A 25,499-nucleotide genomic window follows, 5' to 3' on the forward strand; every position below is an offset into this window, starting at 1 on the left:
TTACAAATGAGTTCATAGAATTCGCAAATGGGAATGGTCTAAGTGTTGATGCACTTCGTCATAGATCCAAGAAAGATGCTCATAGCTGGTGGTACTTCCATGGCACATGCTTCCAACACCTACAACCCCTCGCTATAAAAGTTTTATCACAAGTAAGTTTAATTAATTAAAATTTTAAATTTACAAGTTTTAGTTTATTTATAGTTTACTTTGTCTTCATAGGTTGCTAGTAATTTTATTTTTATTAATGTATAACTTTAATTGTTTACTTTGTCTTCATAGGTTGCTAGTTCATCTGCTTCAGAAAGAAATTGGAGCACATACTCTTTCATCCACTCAGTAAAGCGCAATAGGCTGCTCTCAAAAAGAGCGGAGAATTTAGTATATGTGCATTCCAACCTACGTCTTTTTTCACACAAACAACATGACTACACACAAGGGGAAACAAAGATGTGGGATATAGAGCGAGAGCATACTGATTTGGATGCTCCTGCTTCTCAAATTCTTGCATTGACACTTGATGACTCGGAAATTGAGCCAACTTATAGTGCAAGTGCAAGTGGCATTGGCTCATGTAATGTCAATGTCAATGAGGAGGAGGAGGAGGAGGAGGATGAATTAGATGATCGATTTGATGATTAAACTTTAAGTTTATATTGTTGAAAGTTGAAACAATGATACTTGAATATTTTGTCATTTTGATATTAAACTTGATGTATATGATGCTATTATCAATTATGGTATGATCATGATGCTATGATTACAAGTTTATGTTTGTTTTGTTGTTCATATGATGCTATGTGACATGCATATTTTAATTCATGCTTATAGGCTTCACAAATATCAAAATATATATATATATAAAAAAAATTTACATGTTTTTGTACTAACGAACCCAAACCCCTTTTCAAAATTTTGCCGTACTGGCGTACCGGGTTCTTCGAACCCGAACCCGAACCGGCAACTTAGAAAAATAGTAATAAAATGCAAAAATGTATTATAAATGTGATTACATGATGGAGGCTATAGGGGGGAAACTCCTTTAGTCTAAAGGAGGGATTATGATAATCCCTAGGGCAGTATATATACTGAACATCTATATGCATATGTATGGCTTAATTGACTAAATTCAACTAAGAAGAGACGGATCTGGCCGGTCCCCTCTGAGGACTTGGATGATGGGATGCATCATCCAAGGCGAGGAATTGACAAGGGTCTTCCTCGAATGGCTTGGATGTAAGACGTTACATCCAAGACAGGAATCGAATAAACCTTCGATTTCTTGGATGGCTTGGAACCAAGATGGGTTCCAAGAAGGCAAGCTTCACGGCTACCTAAGGACATACTTTCGTATGGCATTCGTATCCTTTTTATTAGATAAAAATTATGATTATGTTAATGAAGTATTTTAAAGTTAGGTCGCAATTCAGATCAGTTATATATTTATATGTCTGTGGTATTCTAACAAATTTGTTTTGCAGGAACTTGATCTCTAACTAGTAGGGACATTACAATCATGGCTGTCCACACTTTTCAGTCTGCTAAGCACACGGTTGGAATGGGGACCTCTACCACAAACCCATTGAAAATTGGTCGGTATTCCCTTGTCACATCTGTGAAGGCTAAAGCCATGGAGACTGAACTGCCGGAAATCAAGCTCAAAAGGTTTAAACCTAGAGCTGATTTTGATTATAGGGGTATGAAGGAGAAGATCAAGAAATCCTTTGTGCGTGTGCATCGCATGGAAGACATCTGGGTGGATCTCCGCACAGAAGCCGAAGTTCTGAAGATGGATTACTACAGGCTCACTGTTGAGCAAATTGTTGATTTGAACTTGGTGGATATCCCACAAGGGATGATTAATGATGGGCACATACTTGATCCTGAATACATTTCACAGAGGGTTGAGAAAGCTTCACTTCCTTTGATCCAATGGTCGCACAAAGAGTGTATATCCATCCTTGACAGATTTCAACCTATCTTGGCCAACACTAATGCATGGCTGAAAAGTAATGTTGTTAGACTTATAAAAATCAAGGTTGGTAAAGAAGATGATTCTACGGGGCCTCTTGGACATAAGTCTGAGATTCAGGTTGACAACAAGGAGGGTGCATCATCTTCGGGCACAAGGATTAAGTTGCGAGTCAATCATGCAGTAGTGCTTCCTCCTGAGGAGACAACAGTTCATGGGAAGGAAAAATCACAATTCCATGTTCAGGTGATCGATCTGGATAATCCGGAAGAGGGGCAGCAATTTGATGATGCTCCCAAGTCTCCAGTTTTAGACTCGCCTCATGAGATCATTCCTCCAGTTTCCATTGAGATGTCTCTTTCTCCTCCTAATTTGCTTGGGGATGAGTCTCCTCAGAATGCAATTCCCATTTCAGCATACGAGCCATCCCCTGATCATCAACAAGAGAGTATGTTGGAAGTTCCTGAGGATATTCCTACTCGTATCCAGTTATCAGAAATTGATACTTCCACTTCTGGTTTTGAAGAATTCACAAGGCAATCTTCATGCCCATTGGTAATTGAGCAAACCGTGGTCGCTATCCAAACAGATATTCCTCCCAGGATGACCACGGTGATTCAAACCTGCTTCTCCTTTGCCTACGGCTGCTACTGGAGGGGAGTTGATGACTTTGCCTCCATGGCTTAGCTCTTTTACCCCGAAAAGGAAGAAGCAAGAAATCTCACCTAATGCCTTTGATTATCAGCAACTGAAACAGTCCAGATCCAAAGTTGCTAAGAAGGCCAAGACTATCTCCAGAGTAACTGTTGACGGTAACAAGATGAAGGTAACTGAAATTGTGGAACCTATTGCAGATAAGCCACTTGAGGAAATGTCAGCTGCCGATTATAAGGTTACAAGGATAGAGTTGGGAAAAAAGACGCATGAGGCCATTAAACATGATGCTCAGTTTTTTGTTGCTTCACTGGTGCAAAGGCGTGATGAGCTTCTAGCAAAGAAAGACAAGCTAGAAGAGGAAAACCGACAACTTATGGCAGCCGTTCATAAAATTACAAAACCTGCTACTGAAGGGAGTAACTCCATAGGTTCTTGTGGTTCTCAAGAATCAATTCGTGGAGTGGAAAGGGCTGCTCAGAAGGTACAAGCACTGGATTCCTGGGTTGATCAACTTCATGATCTATGTGCACAGGTAATGAAAGACATTTTTCAGATGATGTCTAAGTTGGAGACTATTGAGAAGAAACTGGATTAGACTTCTAATACTTTCAAAATGAATCTGGAAAGTGTTGAAGAAAGTTTGACAATTTGGCGTACCATGCCCCAACAACAACTGAGTATTTTGCAGGAGCATGCCATCATCTCTTCCAGGATCGTGTACTTAGAATTTGAAGAACTCCTAGAAAACAAGGCCCTTGTTCTTAAATCCCTCATTGAAGAGATCGATGATGCAAAAAGATTTCGAGGCAAAGTTTACCGAGATATTGTCTCACATTGTGAAGAGGCCTCTTGTAACATAGTAAGTCAAGATGGAGAGCTGATTCCAGAAGAAGAAATTCTTGCTGATTTACAAATGAGGATTCATAATGAATGGAGGAGCGAACAATTCACGGCCGACGACCGCTTCAATTCAGACATTGATGAAACACCAAGCCTTTCTGCATGAAATCCAGTCTATCCTGGATAAAAACAATTATGCGCTCCTCCGATGTCATGACACTATTGTCAAGACCATCGTTGTTGCCAAGAACACCCATGAACCGAATCCCGAAGAACTACAAACGAGCATTCAAAATTTCAAAAATTTGTGTCTTCACAAAATTCAACTTAAGTGTTTTTCAACACTTAGTTGAATTTTCCCTCTTTTGTAATCCTTAGTTGTAATTTTGTTTTGACAAGTTACATGTAAAAGTATTTTTTGTAAAACGCAAGTTACACATTACTTGCACTTTTAGAATTACATGTAAGGCAACTACAAGTTGTGTCTAATTAGGATTGTAGTTGGAATAAGTCTTAGTTATTGAATATGTCTTGGTGGTTGAGAGAATCTCTCAAGTTAGTTAGGATCCTCCCACCTTTTTCTCAAGGCTCCTCTTCTATAAATACTTGAGGGGTCTTTTTTAACAGATATCTTTTGGAAAGCAAGCAAAAACTCTGCCAAATTTATAGCAAGAAGTCTTTGAGCTTATGTATGTGAATTGAAAGTTTTGAAGAATAATAATGAAGGATTACTCAAGTTTTGAGTCTTTGAGCTACATGTTGAGTTTGAATCTTTTTATTTCTTCCATGCAAAGTGTTTCTAAAGGAACTTAGTCTAATCTGATTTGAAGTCTTTGAGCTGCAAGTAGAGAAGATTAATTAAAATAGGAAAATCTCTAGAAGGAGCAACAAGTCTTTGAGCTTGCGTCTATTCTTAAAAAAAAATTATTGTTTGATAAGAAATAGCAGCAAGTCTTTGAGCTTGCATTAGTTCTTGTCTTTGTGTTGAAATAATAGATTATTTCAGTCTTTGTGCTGTTATCTTTTATTCGTTGTAAAATTTAGTATAGCAAAGGGTAGATAGGATTTCACATAATCAAGTCTTTGAGCTTTATATTGTTGTCCCGTCCCAAAGGAATTGACGGAAGTCTTTGCGCTTTCAGGAAACTTCATTTCCTTTCTCTCATTTCACTTGAAAGTGGTTACTGTTGTTTATACTCAATCACTATCCTTTTCTGTGAAGAGAAAAGGATATTGTCTTTCTTGAAAAAAGAAGAAAGATTGCTGTCCCATCCTATTTTATTTTCAAAGTCGTAGTTAGATAGGGGGAGCCTTCCCTTAATTAGGAGAGTTTTTACTCGTGTGCTGTGGTTGAAACCACAATTTTGTATATTTCCCCAAGTGTACAAAATTTTCAACCAACAGAATGATCCCACGTGACTAACTATAAATAGTAAGTATGAGCAACATAGCCAAGTGAATTACTAAAAAAAGTAAGTGTTAATAAAATGGTTTGAGAAAGCTCTAGAAGGCCCAGTGCGAAACCCTTGGGAATACTGAGGTGAGGAATACTGAATTAAGCAAAAGATGGTTGACTGAATAGTTGTAGAACACACTCAAAAGGGTCCCTTAGCCACCATGTTAATCCACGAGGTCCAAGTGATGGACTAACCTCTGCAATTGATAACTGCCTAGGAAAAGGGGACATTATAGTCCGCCCTCCCTAAAATTACTTGTCCTTAAGAAATTGCCACCTTGTATCCTATAAAATACTATTAGTGGCAAGTATCTCCAACCAATCAAGTACTTTGTGATCACACTACTCAATGTATGGCTGCAACTCTCAAAGAGAATGATATGTATAGTGAGCTCTGGTGGCCTGCAAAGAGGCACAACTAGTCATACATACTCAAGCTTAACTTGTCTCCATTCCCAGACTCTAAAATTTTGCTCCCCTTCCATAGATTCTACTTGTGTAGCCATAGGAACAGGGGCACATAACTCTCAGTCACAAGTACCAACAACTCCTTACCTCAAAAAGGTCCACTAACCAAGAGTGCCAAGTCTGTCTCAGACAAAACACTAAACAAAACCAAAATCCTGGAGAGAGTCTTGTGTCTCAACCAGTGATGTATGATACTATCCATGAAGCATGACAACTTGTACCAAGTCTTCTGCTGCCCCACTCTAATGCAACCATTACCATGCCCAGAGTTAAGAGGCAACTCCTTGCGATCCTTGTGGAGTAATGTACCAATTACACCAATACTGGGATCCCAAATCACCACACCTTCATAACCACTAGGAGTGATGAGGTAAATGTCTTTGATAGTGTCACCATCATCAACTATCCATCCCACTCTAAATGATTTCCCATGGATGTGAAAGATGCCCATTATAGGTGCATACAATAACATACCAACCCCAACCAAGTCACTGATATAGACTAGAATAACATCAAGCAAACTGAAATTTATAACCTTTATGGTGAAAATGACATAAGATGGTGGAGTCTCACCATCCATAAAAATTCTTGGATCCCACAACCAAACTAGAAGTCCACCATTCTTAATACCTACTGACTTCCATTGTGCCATTCGGCTATAATCATCAACATGTTGAGAGGGGTAACATAACTCATCTAGATTCAAACAAACTGATGTGTCAAGTTTGTCACCACCTAAATTCCTACATCTGTCAAACATAAGGAGAGGGAAGCATCCCAAAGTGCTAGCTGCACAGATTCACTCTCCAACTCTTGTAGATCTCCTACGGATATGATGAATTCCCATCAAAGGTGTAGGATAATGCATACCTGCTCCTTCTAGGTTGCTGATATGGAACAGATCAGCAGCCTCCAAACGGAAAATCCGACTTATGGGGATGCAAGTAACACCGCCAAGGTCATAGGATGATAGAGTATCAACCCTATGCTGCTCTCCAATGAAGAGGAGATGATGCAACTCTCCTTCAAAATCATGTACAGCTGCTGTCCTCCAAAAATTATGAAGGAAGTCTATGTTCCATGAAACAGGAGAGCCATCTCCCATTAACTTATGAAGTGAAACTTCATCACTATGGGCTGGCATACCAATATCATCATACTTATTGAAATCACAGCTCCCCTATACCCTCATTTCCCCAAGTGTATGCCACACATGGGTAAGTGCCTCCATCGGAAATCCTTAAAGCAAGGAAGCTGCAAACTCTACCATGTCATGCTGTACTAACTTGGCCCTCTTCTCTCTTGGACACACATATAAGACCTCATATCTGTCTCCCAAATGAATGCCAACAATAGAGGAAGACTTCTTACTATCATCCTCATTAGTAGGAATTGCCAACTGAAGATCATGCTGAAACCAATGACTGCTGTTCCAAATCAGAAAATCAGAACAGCTGTCATACCTTTCGATAGTGTCTTCACTCTCCTCAAACATCTTCTTACCCCTTGTTGCATCAACTGCAGAATTAACATGAGTCTCCCAAGGGAAATCACAAGCCCCCAGACTGAACCTCTTGGGTGGTATAGCATGATGATACAAAGATGGGGAACTACTGTCATACATCCCATTGCTTACGAGAGTAGGAAGTTGCGTGATAATGAGAGGTTGTATTCTACATATGATAAGGAAATGTTGGCTATTATGCATGCATTAGCCAAGTTCAGACAGTATCTTGTTGGCAGCAAATTCGTGGTAAGAACAGACCACAACAGTTTGAAGTATTTCCTTGATCAGACAGAGCTCAATGATCGTCAACAAAAATGGGTAAGCAAGATCCAGGCCTATGATTTTGACATCGAATTCATTAAGGGAAAGAATAATAATGGTGCTGACGCACTTTCTAGGAAACCATCACTTGCTGCCCTATGCTCATTGAGTGAGATTTCAGCAGATTGGAAGGCTCAACTTTTAGTTCAGTACTCCAAAAATCAGCATGCTTGTGAGATCATGGATGAATTGGTATTGGATGATAGGTACAATGTGGTGGATGATGTCATTTACTACAAAGGTAGGGTATATCTTGTTCCGGGTTCTCAGTTGAAGGAACAAATTCTGCATGCTTACAATGATACTCCTACCGCAGGGCAGGGGCATCCAGGGTATGGTAAGACTTACAGGGCAGTTTGAGAGAGATTCTCTTGGAAGGGTCTCAAAGATGATGTTCTACGTCATGTCCGTGAGTGTATGACGTGCCAGCAGAATAAGTCTGAGCATATTTTTCCTGCTGGTTTGTTGCAGCCCTTACCTAGACCGGAACAGAAGTGGACAGGGATCTCTATGGATTTCATTACAGGTCTTCCTCAGGTTCAGGGGAAAGATTGTATCTACGTCATAGTGGACAAGTTAACTAAATATGCCCACTTCTTTCCTATTGCGGTTGATTTCACAGCATCTCAGGTAGCTGAGCTATTTTTCAGAGAGGTGTTTAGACTCCATGGCCTCCCCAAGACCATAGTGAGTGACAGGGATAGCAAGTTCATGAGTTCTTTCTGGCAATAACTTTCCAGGCTCGTAGGTACAGAACTGACACCTAGTACCAACTACCACCCACAGACAGATGGGCAGACTGAGATTGTTAATAAGTGGGTTGAGTGGTATTTGCGCAGCTATGTGGCAGGACCGCAGAAGGCATGGGTGCGTTTGTTGTATTTGGGCGAGTATTGTTATAATACTACACACCATATGTCTATTGCTATGACTCCTTTCAGAGCCCTCTATGGTTACGATGCATTATCTTTTGTTAATCTGGCTGTAGGTGACAACAGGGCTCCTTTGGCACAGGATTGGTTACAGGACAACCAGGATATCATGAGATCTCTCAGGGAGAATTTGCAGCAGGCACAGTATCAGCAAAAGTTCTACGCTGATCGGCAAAGGACTGAGAGGGTATTTGAGGTGGATGATAAGGTTTTCCTGCGTCTGCAGCCTTATCAGCAGAGCACCCTTTTTAAAGGGGTGGAGTTGAGAAGCTCAAGCCTCATTTTTACGGGCCATACAAGATTCTCAAGTGTGTTAGAGAGGTTGCCTATGAGATTGAGTTACCACCCGACAGTCGGATTCATAATGTGTTCCACGTGTCATGTCTAAAAAAGGCACTGGGGCAACATATTGTAGCATCTCCCGATCTACCTCCCTTCGATGAGGAAAGTAAGCTGACGTTGGTTCCTGAGGAGATCTTGGAAGAGAGGGAACACCGACTGAGGAGCAGGGTGATTAGGGAGTACTTGGTTCGCTAGAGGGGTCTCCCCATAGAGGATGCCACTTGGGAGGGAGAGGCTATTTTGCAGCATCCAACTTTGCAGTTGCTTGTGGGCAAGCATCTCCGAGAGGGGAGGACTGTCATGTCCCCTCGTTAGCTCTGTCTAGCAGAGACCTGTGAGTTAGCCTATTATGGAGTCTTGTAGGCTGGCAATGGTGGATAGAGACTCAATGAGGATATTCAGTGTTTGGATTTGGTGTTTCTAGCAATAGTAGACCAGTTTGGAGCAGTTCCTTGATTTTAGGAGGCAGTTCCTACTTTTAGGAGGTCATGACAGCGTCCAGGGTTGGGGTTCCATGAGACCATTTCTTGGTTTTAGTTTCAGGAGATTTGGGTGTGTTTCCTAGTTTCTAGGAGCATCCCTAGATTTTAGGGATGAGACTACCAGTTGATCCGTGATTTCCGACATCAGTCACAGACAGGTGACAAGTTCAGTTTCAGGCTTTTGGTGTGTTTCGAGCTTTCTGTAGCTATTTGGGTTATATTTTTAATATATTTAAATATTTCCTAAGTTAGCGTTTTAATATTTTAAATAAGGCTATGTCTATAGCCATTTCGGAGTAATAAGGGGTTTTTGGCTTCATCTGGATTCGTATGCCTTTGTGTTATAGCTCGTTGGAAAGGTCTTGAACTTTTCTAAATGATTTTCACTTGCTAGGGTCTTTTTGGCGCTTGGAGTTATTTTATATTGAAAAAGTGGTGTTTTCTCTATACTTGGGCGCCCAATATTGGGAAATATGACTTTATATTAAAGCGCACTTTTCATATATCTTTAGGGTTCGATTTGGAAGGAAAGAGACATAAGGAGAAGGAAACCTAATTTCTCATTATCTTTTACATATTGAAAACTTGTTTGGTGCGATATTGCTCTGGTAGAGCAATTCTTCAATCTGGGACGCAAACCCCATGATTGGTACTGGCTGGGACGTAGCCCTCAGCTATTGCATTATTGGTCAAAGTGTATGCGCTATTCCTTGTGGAGATTCAGATTGCTTGGTGAGGGTTTCAGCAAGATGGTTGAATTTCCCAGCTGGGGCGTGATTGTTTCAACTTGATACCATCATTACAGCAAGTACACTATACGCTGGAAGTGGTGAAGACTTTCATTCAGCCATAGCTGGTGTTCTTGGTTTGTGTTCATCATCTACACTTCAGTTGGCGCCATTATTGGATGTAAGCACATCCCCAGTGCATAGGGAATAATCTAGATATTATAAATCAGAAATTTGCCTGGTACGATTTGTATCAATTCTGATTTAATTGAACGTTCTTACTTGTTTCAGTTTCCTTCCTTATTTGTTGTTCTTTATTCATTACTTGCTTATATATTCAAAAAAATACAAAAAGAAGCCAAACATTCTGCAACTTCTCTCTATTTTGTAAGACCATCAGCAAAAATCACAAGAAAATATAGTTTATTATTTTAAAAATTACAGCAGATCAGCAAGGGGATCCATCAAGGATCTTTCAGCTCCCTTCTTGGCCTCTTCTCCAATACATTCATGTGTGAAAACTAGGGTATTATCATGCTATATTAAAAGGTCACCATCAAAGTAATCATGATCTTCCTCAATAGCTGATCTAGGCAGTGTAACAACACCTAAAATCTCCTTATCTTGAAATGTCAAGTCAGACTTGAAATCATGGCCTCTTTTTGTTGTGGGAATCTGATCTGAACCTTCCCTAAGAATCCACACCAATCCTTGGAACAATTACCCTGCAAGCAAGAATAGTATGGCCTGCCTAGGTATGGTACGGCTAATAATAGCCAACAATAAACCCCTCAAAGCTGCTGATAAATCTACTCCAGAATGTATCAATTGATGCACCAGCAAAACCCCTGAATGGGGTTTTTAGCAGAGTATTCTTGGGTGATCTTCCACACATGCAAATATTGTTCTTCTTGAGAGTTTTCATTCCCAAAAAGCCAATCATCAGCAACCTGCAAACCCTTCTCTGTTTTTCTCCTCAAATTATCAAAAACAATTAAATGATTGGAAAAGAAAATCAAATTCTTTTTATACTCTAGCCAAAATCCCATGCCAATGTTGTCTTTTTATCATTTAAATGAAATTTGCTTTTAATTTATTCCTTTACTCTTTCATAGCCAGTGCCACACGAGGATTTATAAAGTCACTTTATGAATTTCAACGAAAAGTTACCCTTTAACCCCTTATAACTCCATTTCATAAAGTCACTTAAATAATATAAAATTATAAATAACATTAAATGATGTAAAGTTAAAACATTGGTTTAACTTTAATTTCGTTATTTATTATTAAATCACATAACCATGATGAATGCCAAATAATAGACCATCGTGACAATCTGCCAATATTTCCTGATATAGAAGTCGCCAACTGAACGATCCCCCATGACTTACTATAAATAGTAAGTATGACCAACATAACCAAGTGACTTACTAACAATAGTAAATGTGAATAAAGTGGTCGCAGAATGCTCTGAAAGGCCCATTATAAAACCCTTGGGAATACTGAGTTGAGGAATACTGAATTAAGCACAAGATAGTTGACTAAAGAGCCATAGAACACCCTCAGAAGAGTCCCCTAACCACCATGTTAATCCATGGCGACCAAGTGATGGACTAACCTCTGCAACTAATAACAGCCTCAAAAAAGGGGACATTACATAAAATCATTTGATGATTTTAAAAAGAGGATTCATTGTACATCAGTTTTGGTTTTGCCTAGTTTGCAACAACCTTCAAGTGGAAACCAATACAAATAAGTATGTCAAGGTGGCTGTCCTTGTTAGTGTTTCCAACTATTTCCTCAATATCCTCTAAAGGTTAGCCACTTCTTATGCTCAAGGATATTAGGGGATTGGCCAACGAACAGGGAATTCAGTTCAAAATCAACTCCCTATGCACTTCAAGCTTTGCAAACCTAGATGGGTTTTCCTTTAACAACATCAAATAAAAGTAAGCAAATAGTAACTAAATGATGCTTAGCAAATCAATTCTAACACATTATAACAAGAATTTATGAAATGTGTTATGGAACTATGCTAAATTCCTTGTATTCATTCAGATTCAATTATGAGAGTATAAAATTATTAAGAATACTTAGGATTTGATTGAGATTTATCATTTTGAAATTGGTTCTAGGGTTTTGGATGAAATATTCAATCAGATCAGTGCCTATTCATGGTTACAATTTCAGAGCCATGCAATGTTCTAACCACAATAATTTAACACATTCTGACAGTCAATTAAACATTAATGTTTTACAATAATGAGATCTATGAAGGAAAACAACATAATTCTAGTGAATAATCCATTTGCAATTCAACAATCACAATATTTGATGAAAACAAATTACTCCATTCATTGAACAAGAGCCATTCACAAAATACCCATTATAGGAAAGTTGCAATGAAGAACTCAGTAATACTTGATCATTTTATTCAAAAGGAATGTTCAATTGCAAATTGGAGACAACCATATCAAAGCATGTATTCATATAAGCTTCAGTTGAACTGTACATTGCCATGACATAGACGACTTTGCAAACTTTACACACCAATTTCTAAGACATGCTACTAGCCAAAGTATTCCACCCAAAATTACAATTCCCAAAATCCATTACAATGTGACTCATATCCCCATAAATAGACAAAGTGAGCATGCACGCTCACAAGCTAATTCACATTTGTTACACGTTATATTTCACAACCACATCTCTGTTGGAACAGAACGGGTACAACAACCCATTACAAAATAATATTCCTTCCACATAAGAGCCAAAATACAAATGAATTTGCCAGGGAAACGACTGAACTTGAACTTGTTGAAGGAAACAAAATGATGACCAAGGTGACGTAGCACAGAATCTATTCAGTATACTTTTCTAGCCATGAAGCATAATTTTGCATCCAAATTTGATTTTGTTTCCTTATTGAAACTATCTAAGCTTGATTTCAACTTTATCGATTAATCCATGCTATTATTTAGTAAAGTTGAATCTGGCTCCCCACTTCCATACATAAAAGAACATAAAGAAGGAATTATAGTATCGAAATCACCTTTCCAATGATCAAAATATTTGACAATTCCATTCTTGTCCAAATTCTTAGGCATCATTCCCTCTTCTAATGCTTCAAATGATTTCAACTTACCTTTAAGTTGTATCTCTAATCTAGACTAGTAAGTTGAAATATCCCCCAACAATCCCATCATCTCATTAGTACTTGCTAATTCCTCAGGGGCATTGGTGTCATATTTGGTCTTCATATAAATCCTATTTATTGTTGATACTCTAGGAATCCAAGTACTCGGTATATCTTTTAAGCTCTCCTCACGTTGCATGTACTTGATGTAAGCATTTCTCAAATTGTTAAATCTTGCCCCTAGTATCATCCAGTCTATGAACAGTGCAAGACAATCTATGGCTAAGTAAGTCATCCACAAGATTGATGGCTTTTTTCTTCCCATCCTCAGTAGCTGTTTTCTCGGCTTCTTTGCTTTTCCTTATTTGCTTTCAATTCCTTTATCATCAAAGATAAGGTTTCCCTACCCTGAATTCATGTGTCAATTGAACTTGATTGAGTAGTAGGTTTTGAGATGTTATGTGGAGGGAGAAGTTGAGATTACACTTTGTTGTATTCTTGCAGCAATTTGATATGTTCCATCCTTCTCTTTGTCAAGAAATCCTTGAATCCTTTAGAGTTCAGATTTCACAAACTAATCATCAGACATAAACTCTGTGTATGCAAGTATTCTGATGTCATTAACTATATTTCCACCTGTTCTGAGATCCATGATCATTCTATCAAGTGGTGCATCATCAAATTCAAGCCTTGAAGAGGGTAAGATCTGATTTACCTCATTAGGATCCAATACATTCTCTCCTACACCTTTGTGTCCATTGAGTAGTCAACCAAGGGTTGAGCACCACTTGGTCTTATTGATGGTGCCGTTGAATGAACCTTTGATGTTCTTGGCACTTCAAGCTGTTTCAGAGGTTGTTCAACATCTTCTACTTGCTGAGCCTCTTGTGCAACTTGTCTTTGTCTTGGAACATGAATCCCTGGAGTAAGAGTGGCCATATTGTTCAAAATAGTTTGCGTTCTGATAATAGAGTCCTGAATTTCCCAATATGCTCCTTAATAATTAGGACTAGCCCTTTACCTTTGCTCCTCTCCATTGATAATTGTACCCCATCTTGCTTTCCTTAGTCTTAATTCCTCATTAGAAATGCAATTTCTTATTATATATTCCACTCATTCAAACTGATGATAAATCTGGATCTATTTGCGTTTACCCTAGTATGTTCAATAAAGTGCTCAAGGTCACAGTTCCACCTGTTGTCGGGTAATTAAGCAATAAGACATTTAATGTAATTAGAGTTAATGACGGCAGTTAACCCGTCGGTTGTCGACAGTTGACACCGGGTAACTGACCGGTCACCTTTATATATTAGTAAGTCCTTGGTCATGGAGATATAGTATGGTCATTGTCATTGTACTGACATTATTATGAATCAATGAAGATCTGAGTTTCTTTATATTCTGTCATGTCTATTATTTCTGCAATGCATTGAATTACACTTTATTGGCAAAACATTTGGCGCCGTTGCCTAGACAGACTCGAGAAAAGGAGCAGATGGCGTATGGACACGATGGGCCTACCCGCGAGCGAGATTAACCCTGAGGCGGACGACGCACAAACAGAGCTCTACGACGGAGAAGATACTACGAGGGAATTTTCAATCCTGCTTCAGATGGCCATCGAAACCTACGTCTGAAGAGAGGCCACGGAAGCAAAAGTTCCAACAAGTGTCGTGTGGACCGCACTGGAAGTTAGCCCTGCGGTGAATTAGTTGATGAACCACCTCCCCCGATTGCTCGCACAGGCTTCACTCGCACAGCGGGCTCGCCTGGAGGAAATTGCTTGCGAAGAACGACGCCAACAGATCCTCCTACAGTATGAAGAAAACAACCGTCGTTGGGAAGCGCAACAGGATGGCATGCGACGGGACACTTGAACCTTGAGCTGTACAGGGCGGAATAAAGAACACTCATTGTAATAATTATGTCATATTGTTGACATAGACTTGTATCCCACTGGATGAATGAATAAAAGTGTTCTACTTTTTATATGTCGTTGTTATATATAAAGCCGTACGGGAATTAATGCCCAATACATTGAATAAAGACAAAACTAAGCAAGAGCATATAGATGAATGTGCAGTAGCCCAACGTGCCCTGATCCTTGAACAGCAAGCGGAAAGGTGACAGAGGTATAAGCGAAGGGAGGAGGAACGCTCCGAAGGGGACGATGAGGCCGACGGCCACCCACGGAGTCGGGAGGAGTTACTTGCGGAAACCCGCCGCAGGATAGAGTGTACTAAAACTCAGTTGAGGGACTTGTCACGCACACCAGAGGCTAGGAAAACTCCACGGAGTGGGGAGGAGGCAAGGGAGGGAGAAGACACCGGGGCTGCTAGGAGTGTCGGAGGGACACCGGGGCACGGCGGTCAAGCACCTCTTACAGGATCTAACCCATCCGGAGTAGGACAGCAGCCACCAGTAGTAAAAAGACAAGGCATGTCGCAAAAACAAAAACTTCCAAAGTTCCATGGGGACGGGAAAGAAGACCCTGTCCGCCACTGTTGCACTTGTGAAACAATTTGGGGAGCGAATGGTGTTACCGATCAGGACGAGTGGGTAACACAGTTTCTCGCAACCCTAAGGGGCGTGGCCATCGACTAGTTCTCCGATACGGAGAAGGCTAAAATTAGCACATGGCTTGGCTTGAAGAAGGAATTTCAAGTGGAGTTTCGTCTCTTAAGAGACGATAATGAGATCGTAGCCGAAATTTACGGCATGAAACAGAGGAAGAACGAGACGGTTCGAACCTACAGCCGGCGGCTCAAAGAGCTGCTAGGAAAAATGGAGAACCAGCCCGCAGACGGACTGAAAAAATGGTGGTTCGTGGAAGGTTTGAAGACATCTCTTAGACGGAAAATGAAGATCGTACCTCCCTCTTCATATATCGACGCCTATAATAGGGCAATGGATTTAGAAAGCGAGCAGAAGACGTCCAAGAAAAAGAAAAAGAAATCCTCGTCAGATGACGATTCCTCTTCTGACAAAAGCAGTAGCAGTGATGACGAGTCTAATCGAAAGGTACGGGCTCTCCAAAAAGATATGGAGCGAATGATGAGAGAGATGAAGGCGACCAAAGGAAGCACAAGCAAAGCCAACGAAGGGGACTTATGGTGCACAGACTATCGCAGCGACGGACACACCAAGGGGTCTTGTCCGAAGAAAGCATTTTGTGATATTTGTCAGATTGTCGGACACCTTACCAAGGAGTGTCCGTACAATATGAGGACCCGTAACCAATAGGTTCTCTTTACGGAACCGTCTGCGCTAGCCGGCACGTCCCAGCCTGCGATCAACAATGCGTCGTCTGGCGGCTATCGGAACAACAGGCGAGGAGGAAGAGGCAATAATAATAATACTAATAATAGAAGCCGAATCCAATACGACGCTAAAGGGTGGCCGATGATACAATGTTGGGCTTGCAACCAATGGGGGCATTTTGCTAGGGACTGTACAGCGGAGGAAGTGCCACAAAAACTTTGCAAGTGGTGCAGTCCGGGGGACCATGACGATGCAACTGTCCAAAATTTGGAGTGAATTTGTTGAATGTAGAAACAGAGGATGTGCTCGCCATAACAAGATCCAAGACGAAAGCGGCCACTTACCCAGATCCTCGTACGGAAAAACGAAAGGCACTGGAGGCACGAGTGGAACTGGAGAAGGAGATGTCGACGAACAAGGACGCACACGGGCTTGCAGGTACTTCTCGCTCTAAAGCAGAAACAAATATTATAAACCAACTGCTACAGGTCGAGATACCCGTCAAAATGAAGGATCTCCTGGAAAGTATGCCACACTTGCGGACGGCACTTCTGCAATCCGTACTGATAACCCTAATCGGCCGACCAACACATGGAAGGGACAACCTTGGCGAGACGGCGGCAGACCCATTAGCCCTAACGATCAATAATGGTAGACACCCAGCAGTGGTGGAAATGGGTATACTGGGCACCATCTTGATCGACACCATTGTCGATGGCGGGTCGGGAGTAAATGTCTTGTCAAAGGAAACATGGAAAAAATTGGGCAAACCTACTCTCTAGCCATCCACCTTTAATTTATTGGGAGCAGACCAACACGGCATCAAGCCGCTTGGCACACTCATGGTGCAGCCAGTGACGATCGGAACATAGCCGTTCGTCTTGAACTTTGTGGTCATCCCATTGAAGAAGAAGGGATATGATGCCATCCTAGGCAGAGGCTGGCTAGTGGCGGCAAAAGCAAACCACAATTGGAAAAAGAACACCTTGTCCATGGAAATGGCCAGTAGAAGATATATCGTTGACCTCAAAACACAACTGGTCAGTGAAGAGTTGGCATCAGAGTCAGAGTCCGACGAGGACGACGGTACGAACGAAGGGAAGGATGGTAGGGAACCAGATGACGAAGGCATCTTAGGAATTCAAGCCTGTTCTGAGGATGAGACGGATTCTTTGAGAGGGCTCTTCCATTGGCAAATGGAAGACTATGAATTATTGTATGGGTGCAATGTGCTGGAGATCGAAGAAGAACCTGATGAGAACGAGTTCCCGCCAGAGTACGGACAATACAAGGAAGGGGATGCCCCTGTGGATGACGCACCAGCGCACCAATTCGACAAGAGTAAGCCCATAAGGTACGAGCAATCCGCACTGAAAATTACAAACCTTGGAGAAACTTCAGAACAGAAAAATATTCTGGTCGGCGACGACTGGAATCCGGTCTTGAAGACGGCGGCGTTCAAAATTTTCACAGAGTACAAGGATGTGTTCACCTGGACGTATAAAGACCTCAAAGGGGTACCACAAGAACTTTGTGTACACCGGATCCCTCTGGTTCCCGGAGCTGTGCCTGTACGGAAGCGGCGATACAGGATGAACAAAAATTATGCCACTAGGGTAAATGACGAAATTGACCGCATGCTCGATGCAGGAATCATCTTCAAGGTCCAGACCAGCGAATGGGTATCACCCATTGTGATATCCTTGAAAAAGGAGGCCGATCAAATAAGAATCTGTGTAGACTTCAGGTGTTTGAATGCTGTCACAATTAAAGATCCATTTCCCATACCATTCACAGACACCATCCTCGAGGAAGTAGCGGGCCATGAAATTTATTCATTTATGGATGGATTCTCCGGATATAATCAAATTTCCATTGCAGAGGAGGACAAATTGAAGACCACCTTTGTCGTAGAAGATGGCGTCTATGCATACAACCGGATGCCATTCGAGTTGTGCAACACGCTAGCTACCTTCCAACGGATAATCCTCCATATTTTCGACAAAATGTCCGTAGGAAACTTCAAAGCATTCTTGGACGACTGGTCCATTTATAGCATGAAAGAGGCACATCTCGCCGCACTTGGCAAATGCATGGAAAGATGCCGACGAGCCGCCTCGCCCTAAATCCCAAGAAATGCAGATTTATGGTGCCTCAAGGCAAGTTACTAGGGCACATCGTCTGCAAGGCCGGACTGAAGACTGACCTTGACAAGGTACGGGTCATTGTGGAGATGGAGGTGCCCGACAATGTCACTGGCGTCAAGTCATTTCTTGGACACATTGGGTATTATAGGCAGTTTATTAAGAACTTTGCCCAAGTATCATACCCACTTGATATGCTGACACGAAGGGGGGAGCCGTACATCTGGGGGACGGCCCAAGAAGAGGCGTTCCAGGAGTTAAAGTCACAGTTGGTAGGTGCGCCAATCCTGACATATCCAGACTGGGACAAAGAGTTCCATGTACATGTCGACGCATCCAACTTTGCCATAGGGGCCACACTGGCGCAGGTTGGCAGCCACGGGCTAGACCACCCAGTGTATTTTGCAAGCCGACTCTTGTCAAAAGCAGAGAAGAATTACAGCACGACGGAGAGAGAAGCCCTTGGGATGGTATAGTCCGTCCAGAAATTCCGACATTACCTATTGGCGACACCACTCACATTTTATGTGGATCACCAGGCGTTGATGTACCTGGTGAACAAGCCAATCATCTAGGGGCGGATTAGCCGATGGCTGTTGCTGTTACAAGAATTTACATTCAACATCATTGTTAGACCTGGTAAGAGCCATGTCATCGCCGACCAGCTATCACGGATCAAGTCTGGAGAGCCAGCCGAAGGTGTTAACGAGGATTTTCCGGACGCCCATCTCTTCCGCATTGTCGTCCTTCTTGCCTGGTACACGAGTGTGGGCGAATACCTGTCAACTTCAAAATTTCCTAAGGAAATGTCGTCAGGCGAAAGACGAAAACTTGTACTAAGAAGCAAAACGTTCCAACTTATAAATGGCCTTCTCTACAAGATGGGACCTGACCAGATCCTACGACGATGCGTCTTGGAAGAGGAAATCCCAGGAGTCCTGAGAGAAGCACATGAAGGGGTCGCAGGAGGACACATGGGACCGGACACGACGGCAAGGAAAGTCTTACTAGCAGGCTTATGGTGGCCGACAGTGCATAATGACACCAGAGAATGGGTGACAAGTTGTGATACATGTCAACGCGCTGGACGACCGTTAAAGAGAGATTTTATGCCACTCAACCCGTTGAATGCTCAAGAGCTGTTCGAAAGATGGGGGTTAGACTTCATTGGTCCGTTGAAACCAAGCCGGGCCCGACAATGTAGATACATTGTCGTGGCGACCGAATACTTGACCAAATGGGTCGAAGCGAGGGCCTTGGCAGACAACTCCGTCATTAGTACGGCGAGATTTATTTATGAACAGATTATCACCCAGTACGGAATACCTATACAATTGACAAGTGATAGAGGAGGGCACTTCGTAAACCACATTATCCAGCTGTTGACAACCGAATTCAAAATTTTCCATTCTCTATCAAGTCCGTGCTATCCTCGGGCAAACGGCCAGGTTGAGGCGACCAACAAAATCATGGTGTCAGTAATTTATAGGGCCTACGGGGTTGAGAAGGAAGACTGGGAGGAGCGTCTACCGTCGGTACTTTGGGCGTACCGAACAACTTACAAGGTAAACACTGGGCAGACACCATTCCAATTAATGTACGGCCAGGAGGCTGTGGTGCCAGTGGAATTCATGGTGCCAAGTCTCAGAATTGCCATTGACAATAGGTTAGGTGACATGGAAAGCCTCCGAGAGAGACTATACGCCCTGAATAAGTTGGATGAAAGACAAACGATGGCACAGTGGGCGACGGAGACAGCTCAGCAACGACGGAAAGCCTGGCACGAAAAACATTTAAGAAGGATGCAGTTCACCCCGGGGCAATTGGTATTGAAGTTTAATGGTCGAAATGAAATTAAGCCAGGCAAGTTCGGGGTAAAATGGCTAGGTCCCTTTAAGATTCGCGAAGTTGGCGCGAACAGAGCCATCAAGCTGTGGACGATGGACGGGATGGAGGTGTCCGATGTTGTAAATGGCTCCAAGTTGAAAATCTATCACCAACGGAGGCAAGAGACGAGGTCTGCCCAAGCGGACAGGTAAGTGCGGTCGTATGGAAATGACCGTACGGTAGGTCCGTACGACCCCGTACGGTGTTGTAGGAAAAAAAAAAGGGAAAATTAAAAAATTAAAAAATATAAAAAATGTTGTCATACAGAAATAACAGTACAGTGGGTTCGTACGGCCGTACAGTACGGAATTTTAAAAAAAAAATTCAAAAAAAACAAAAAAACAAAAAAAACCATACGGTCATACGGAAAAGGCCGTAATTGAGTTTTAAAAAAAAACCAAAAAAAAAAAACCGTACGGTCGTATGGAATTGAGTTAAAAAAAAAAAGAAAAAAGGGACGTACAGAAAAAAGTTAAAGTTATTTTTTTTTGTCATTAAGTGTTTTATATGGCATGAATACTCAGGAAATTGCCAAGTTAGAAAATTGTCGGGTTATAAAGACGTCCGTGTGGACAAATCAGCTACTTGCCAGTTAGAAAATTGTCGGGTGATAGCCGTACAATCAAATCAGCTGTACCACATTAGCAAGGCAAATCCATACAAAACAAAAGACAGTTAAGGCTCGAAACAGTTACAAATCGAACCCCAGACAAGGAATTTTTATTTTATTTTGATTAATGGCGACTGAACCTAGGGGATTGAAAAAGCTAGACTGGAGGAAGAAATTGCAAGAAAGAGAAGAGCAAACCAAGAAGGAAGCCAGAAAGAAAGTTGCTGTAGCAATGGGCGACCAAGACAAGGGCAAAGCAATTGCACAGGATGCAGGAAAGGGAAGAGTTACGCAGGTCACCGTAGATACAATTCTATTCGAGGGTTTGGCTGGAACGGTGTGCAGGCAATGGTGGGAAAATGCCACGAGCCCGTCAGATATTGAGGTAAAAATTGAATTAACAAAAGCTAGGGTCCATGATGCTATTCAGATGCCCATTTTTAATATTAAGGAATTCGAACCCTTCCTACAACAAATGATTAAAACATATGATCCTGAACTTCGCACATCGTCATTCAATTTCCAGCACATTGACATCATTGTTTCATTTAACTCTAATGATTTTGAGAGAGTATTTGGCATTCCTGACAAGGGTAAAAAGATTGACAAAAAGGTAACAAAGTTGTTTGAGGAAAGAAGAACCCAGCTATTAAAAGAAATGTGTAGGGACAACTTGACTACAGAAGAATGGAGTCCCATCCTGGATCCGAAGGGAAGAGGTCTGAAGAAGACATTTTTAAAATCTGGCATCTGGCAATGTTTACTTGACGTAGTACAGAGCAGGCTGACTGGCTCCAGCAGAGCGTCAGACACGACAGTACCTATGATCGCATTGATGGCAGGACTCAGAAAGGGCACGGTGTATGATTGGGCCAGTCTACTGTCAGACAGAGCCCACGACTGTATGATGCTGAAACATAAAGTATTTTATATGTCACATCACGCTATCAGATTATTTTTAGATTCCGTGCAGGTACAGGTGCCACCACACCGTAGAGGACGGCAGCCACAGGATAGCATCGACTCCCTTAAGCCAGCTATATTTTATTGGTCAGAGCTGGATATTTTGACTACCGCCGAGGGACAGACTAGCAGGAAGAGGAGGAGACAGGTCCACATAGTGGTGTCGGCCAGTGACACGGATTCAGGACGACATGGCACTAGTGAGGAGTAAAGTGAGGGGTCAGATGATTCAGAGGAAGATAGCACCTTTAGGCTTTCACAGACCAAGCAGCCAGTACCGCCACAGGAGACCCCCACCACTCAGACAATATCGTTGGCAAGTGTACCGAGGGGGCATCGTGGAATGCCTAGAGGGGGAGTTGGCAGGGCCGGCCAGATGGTATTTACTCCAGCATTCCTGACCGTCGGAGGAGAGGGAGGACCATTGGCATCATCTGGAGTCACAGTGAGTACCATCTCTACCATCCCCATACCTAGGTTTGGTCAGATGCATCCTCGGCCTCCACCAATCCAGCCATCGCCAGTCACAGCCAAGATGACGACACCAGCGAGTGCACCAGTACGCACGCCCGTCATCTTGACGGAACCTAAGACATAGGAGGCCCAAAGGATGGTCAAGGAGAGGCCGGCCGGGGACGATGTCGATTCATGGCTAGACAGATATGCGGCTCTACCTTCATCCCCATGCAGGCAGGCACCACCCACACCTTCCTACCCTTGTATTCCTTCACCTCCAGGGGTTATCGACTTGGACAATGGCACTAGAAAGCAAGGCGATAGAAAGACACCGCTGGTGGAGGAGGGGGCGGTATCACCACAGCAGCAGCATCAGGTTGGACGGATTGGAGAGGGGAGACCTACTGCCATGGTGCAGTTCTTAGCCAGGATGGAGGAGGAGGTTCAGTTACTGGTTGCCTCGACAATAGAAGAGTCTGTCGGACAGCTCACTTTGCGGAGACTCCTTGCGTTTGCTACATCTAGAGTAGCAGTGGCATTTGAGCAATGTTTTGAGCAGCATGGATGGCCGACGCTTGATCTTCCAGAGATGCGAGCAGAGTGGCAAAGCCAAGAGGTGGCCGGAGGGAGTCAAACACAGTCTGTGGTCAGACGGATTGAGCAGGCTGTACGAGATAGGTATCTCGAGCTTCGAGAGACTCAGCTCAAGGCGGATAGGGCTCAGGAGGAGTTGGCCACTCGCATCCCTGCATTGGAGATAGAGTTAGAGCAGCAGCGCACCCATGCTAGGAGTACAGATGAGATCCTTGCCACCGTGAGAGGAGAATTGAGTGCCATGAAGGCAGAGTTGGCAGTGCAGTCAAATGAGAGAGCCTCAGCAGAATCGAAAGTTGCTACCCTGGCAGCCGAGTTGGAGGCGAAGCATCAGGAATTGATGGAGGCAGCGTTTCGAGTGAGGAGTTCCCGAGAGCGGTAGTTGTAGGCTGAGCAGGACCTCCGATACCGGACCGACTAGGTGGTACAGCTTCGGGAGTAGTTGGCAGTAGCAGCCCCAACCCCTCCACCATCAGGGACGCCTCCCTTACCCCCTCAGTAGTCTGTGTGTAGTTGTTATTTTGTGGGGTTTCGTAGTTGTTATCTGTTGTAGGCATATCATTCCCATTTTGTTGTCTGTCGTTCGGAGACGACATTTCTTTTTGGGGGAGATTATGTTGTCGGGTAATTAAGCAATAAGACATTTAATGTAATTAGAGTTAATGACGGCAGTTAACCCGTCGGTTGTCAACAGTTGACACCGGGTAACTGACCGGTCACCTTTATATATTAACGAGTCCTTGGTCATGGAGACAGAGTTAGTATGGTCATTGTCATTGTACTGACATTATTATGAATCAATGAAGATCTGAGTTTCTTTATATTCTGTCATGTCTATTATTTCTGCAATGAATTGAATTACACTTTATTGGCAAAACACCACCCACAACCATGGCCAAGTGTAAACAGTGCTGCAGCACCCCAAAGATCAGCCACCACAAAAAAATCATCATCCACAGGGATCTGATCAGACAGGGAGAAGATGTCTGAATCTGTATACATTTTTTCAGTCACATAAAAATCCTTTTTAAAACCTGATCTGCCTAAATTCTAAGAGCATAAGATAGGAAATTTTGAGGCAAATGTAACGCAAGCATCCACTTAGGGTGTTCTGAAGGTAAAAAAGTGAGAGCCATTTCCTGTGGCAGCTAGATATCTGACACAAGATGATTAAGATTAATAGATTTAAAAGAACAGAGGCAACAAGCCACATTGCACAAAGACTCATGAAAACACAAGAGGATCTGAGTACAATATTGCTGGAGTTTAAGAACAGGAACATGAAGTAAAGAAATCTCACTTTGTGATGTCTCCCTAATTGAGCAAAAACAAGAATTCAAATGAACGCAAAATTAGCAATAAAACTAACAAAATTATTTAACTGGAAATTTTGATTACAGATAAAGGAAGAATCCTTCTGTACGTACAAGCATAGAGTAATTTAAGTTTAAACTAATTCATAGGTTTTAGAGATATAACTGTAACAAATTCCACTGCATGAATCTCCTTGAACAATTTACAAAGAGATAAAGAAAGAATGTTATTAATGCCACAAATGACCCACATTTAACTTGTTGGAAACAAAGCTCACCTGCATTATTTCAAGTGCTGCGAGATAAGCACGGATGTCTGTATTCTTGTAGCCCCAGCCCTCAAGATCTGCGATGATGGTGAATTTTTCCTGTTCGCTTGGCAAGCTGCACAGATTGAATAAACATTACTCCAGGTAAATTTATTTCCTAGTCTTTTTCTTTATATGGCCTCAGCTAAAAGCAAATACATCACTGGAACATTTAGGCTTTAGACAACATGAAATTTCCTAAGTAGAAACTGTCTGGACTGCATCCTTATGCAGAAAGAAGAAAGAAAATCAGACAAATTATATTAATATCCACATTTGACCAAAGTGAGTCAATCAGATTAAATAAATCCAGTCATACTAAAAAGTAATAGGGTAGCACAGAACCCAGGAGCCAAAAAGCACACATGATATAATATATATTAGAAGCAAAAGAAAAGATGGCAAACTTAAAGGAGGTAAAACCAAAACCCAAAACAGGTTAACCTTAGAAATAATGCGCAAGTAAAACTATAAAAAGTTGTGAGAAATTACCAGGCACATATTTTGTCAAATCCATAGACAACAAGACCTATAGAAACAGACAAGACAACCATTAATATTGCAGACTATTAAATACAATAAGTTAATTTATACAAGAGTCCAGGATTCAGAAGATCCAACAGTTATTAAATATAAGATTTGGATTCAAAAGAGCCACTTACGTTTAAACTCCTCTAGGTCCCTGTCACTGTTATGCCTTGCAGCAAGAATTACTCCAATTGGGTGCCCTTGTTTGTCGAAACCTTGTATAAAAATCTTCTTCTTTTCAAGCTCATTACAGACCTCTGACTCTGGAATATAGCCAAGAGGTACAAATGCCCGTCTCCAATTCAGATATTTCAGGAAAAACTGAGATGCTTTTTGCACATTGAAATCTCGTGCACGCAAAAAACGCATCACTGTAGCATCATCTGCAGCCTTCACAAGAAAAATTTCAGCCTTTAGGTAAGTTTTTTGTACAACAATGTTAACTTATCGATTATAACCTCATTGATTTGTATCATTTCTACTGTCATCCAAGAATATTGAAACTTTTGATTTTAAAATCACTTAGCACTAAAGCTACTTATGGAGCACAGGCACAGAACATGTCTATCAAAGTTGCTGGCTTTGCATATCAAG

General features: G+C 41.9%; 1 protein-coding gene across 2 annotated transcripts in view; it reads right to left on the reverse strand.

Annotated features, from left to right (window-relative positions):
• The window catches only part of LOC131075952 (uncharacterized), a 239,990-nt gene that overhangs the window by 77,762 nt on the left and 136,729 nt on the right, over positions 1–25,499 (reverse strand). For both annotated transcript variants that reach the window (XM_059211023.1, XM_058012940.2), the window contains 3 exons: positions 25,040–25,295; positions 24,870–24,906; positions 24,348–24,453 (listed from right to left, as the gene is read on the reverse strand). In XM_059211023.1, coding sequence (XP_059067006.1) covers positions 24,348–24,453; positions 24,870–24,906; positions 25,040–25,295 — 399 coding nt within the window. The remainder of the gene's footprint in view (positions 1–24,347; positions 24,454–24,869; positions 24,907–25,039; positions 25,296–25,499) is intronic.

Source organism: Cryptomeria japonica, chromosome 9 (genome assembly GCF_030272615.1).
Source record: "Cryptomeria japonica chromosome 9, Sugi_1.0, whole genome shotgun sequence".
Classification (NCBI taxonomy): Eukaryota; Viridiplantae; Streptophyta; class Pinopsida; order Cupressales; family Cupressaceae; genus Cryptomeria; species Cryptomeria japonica.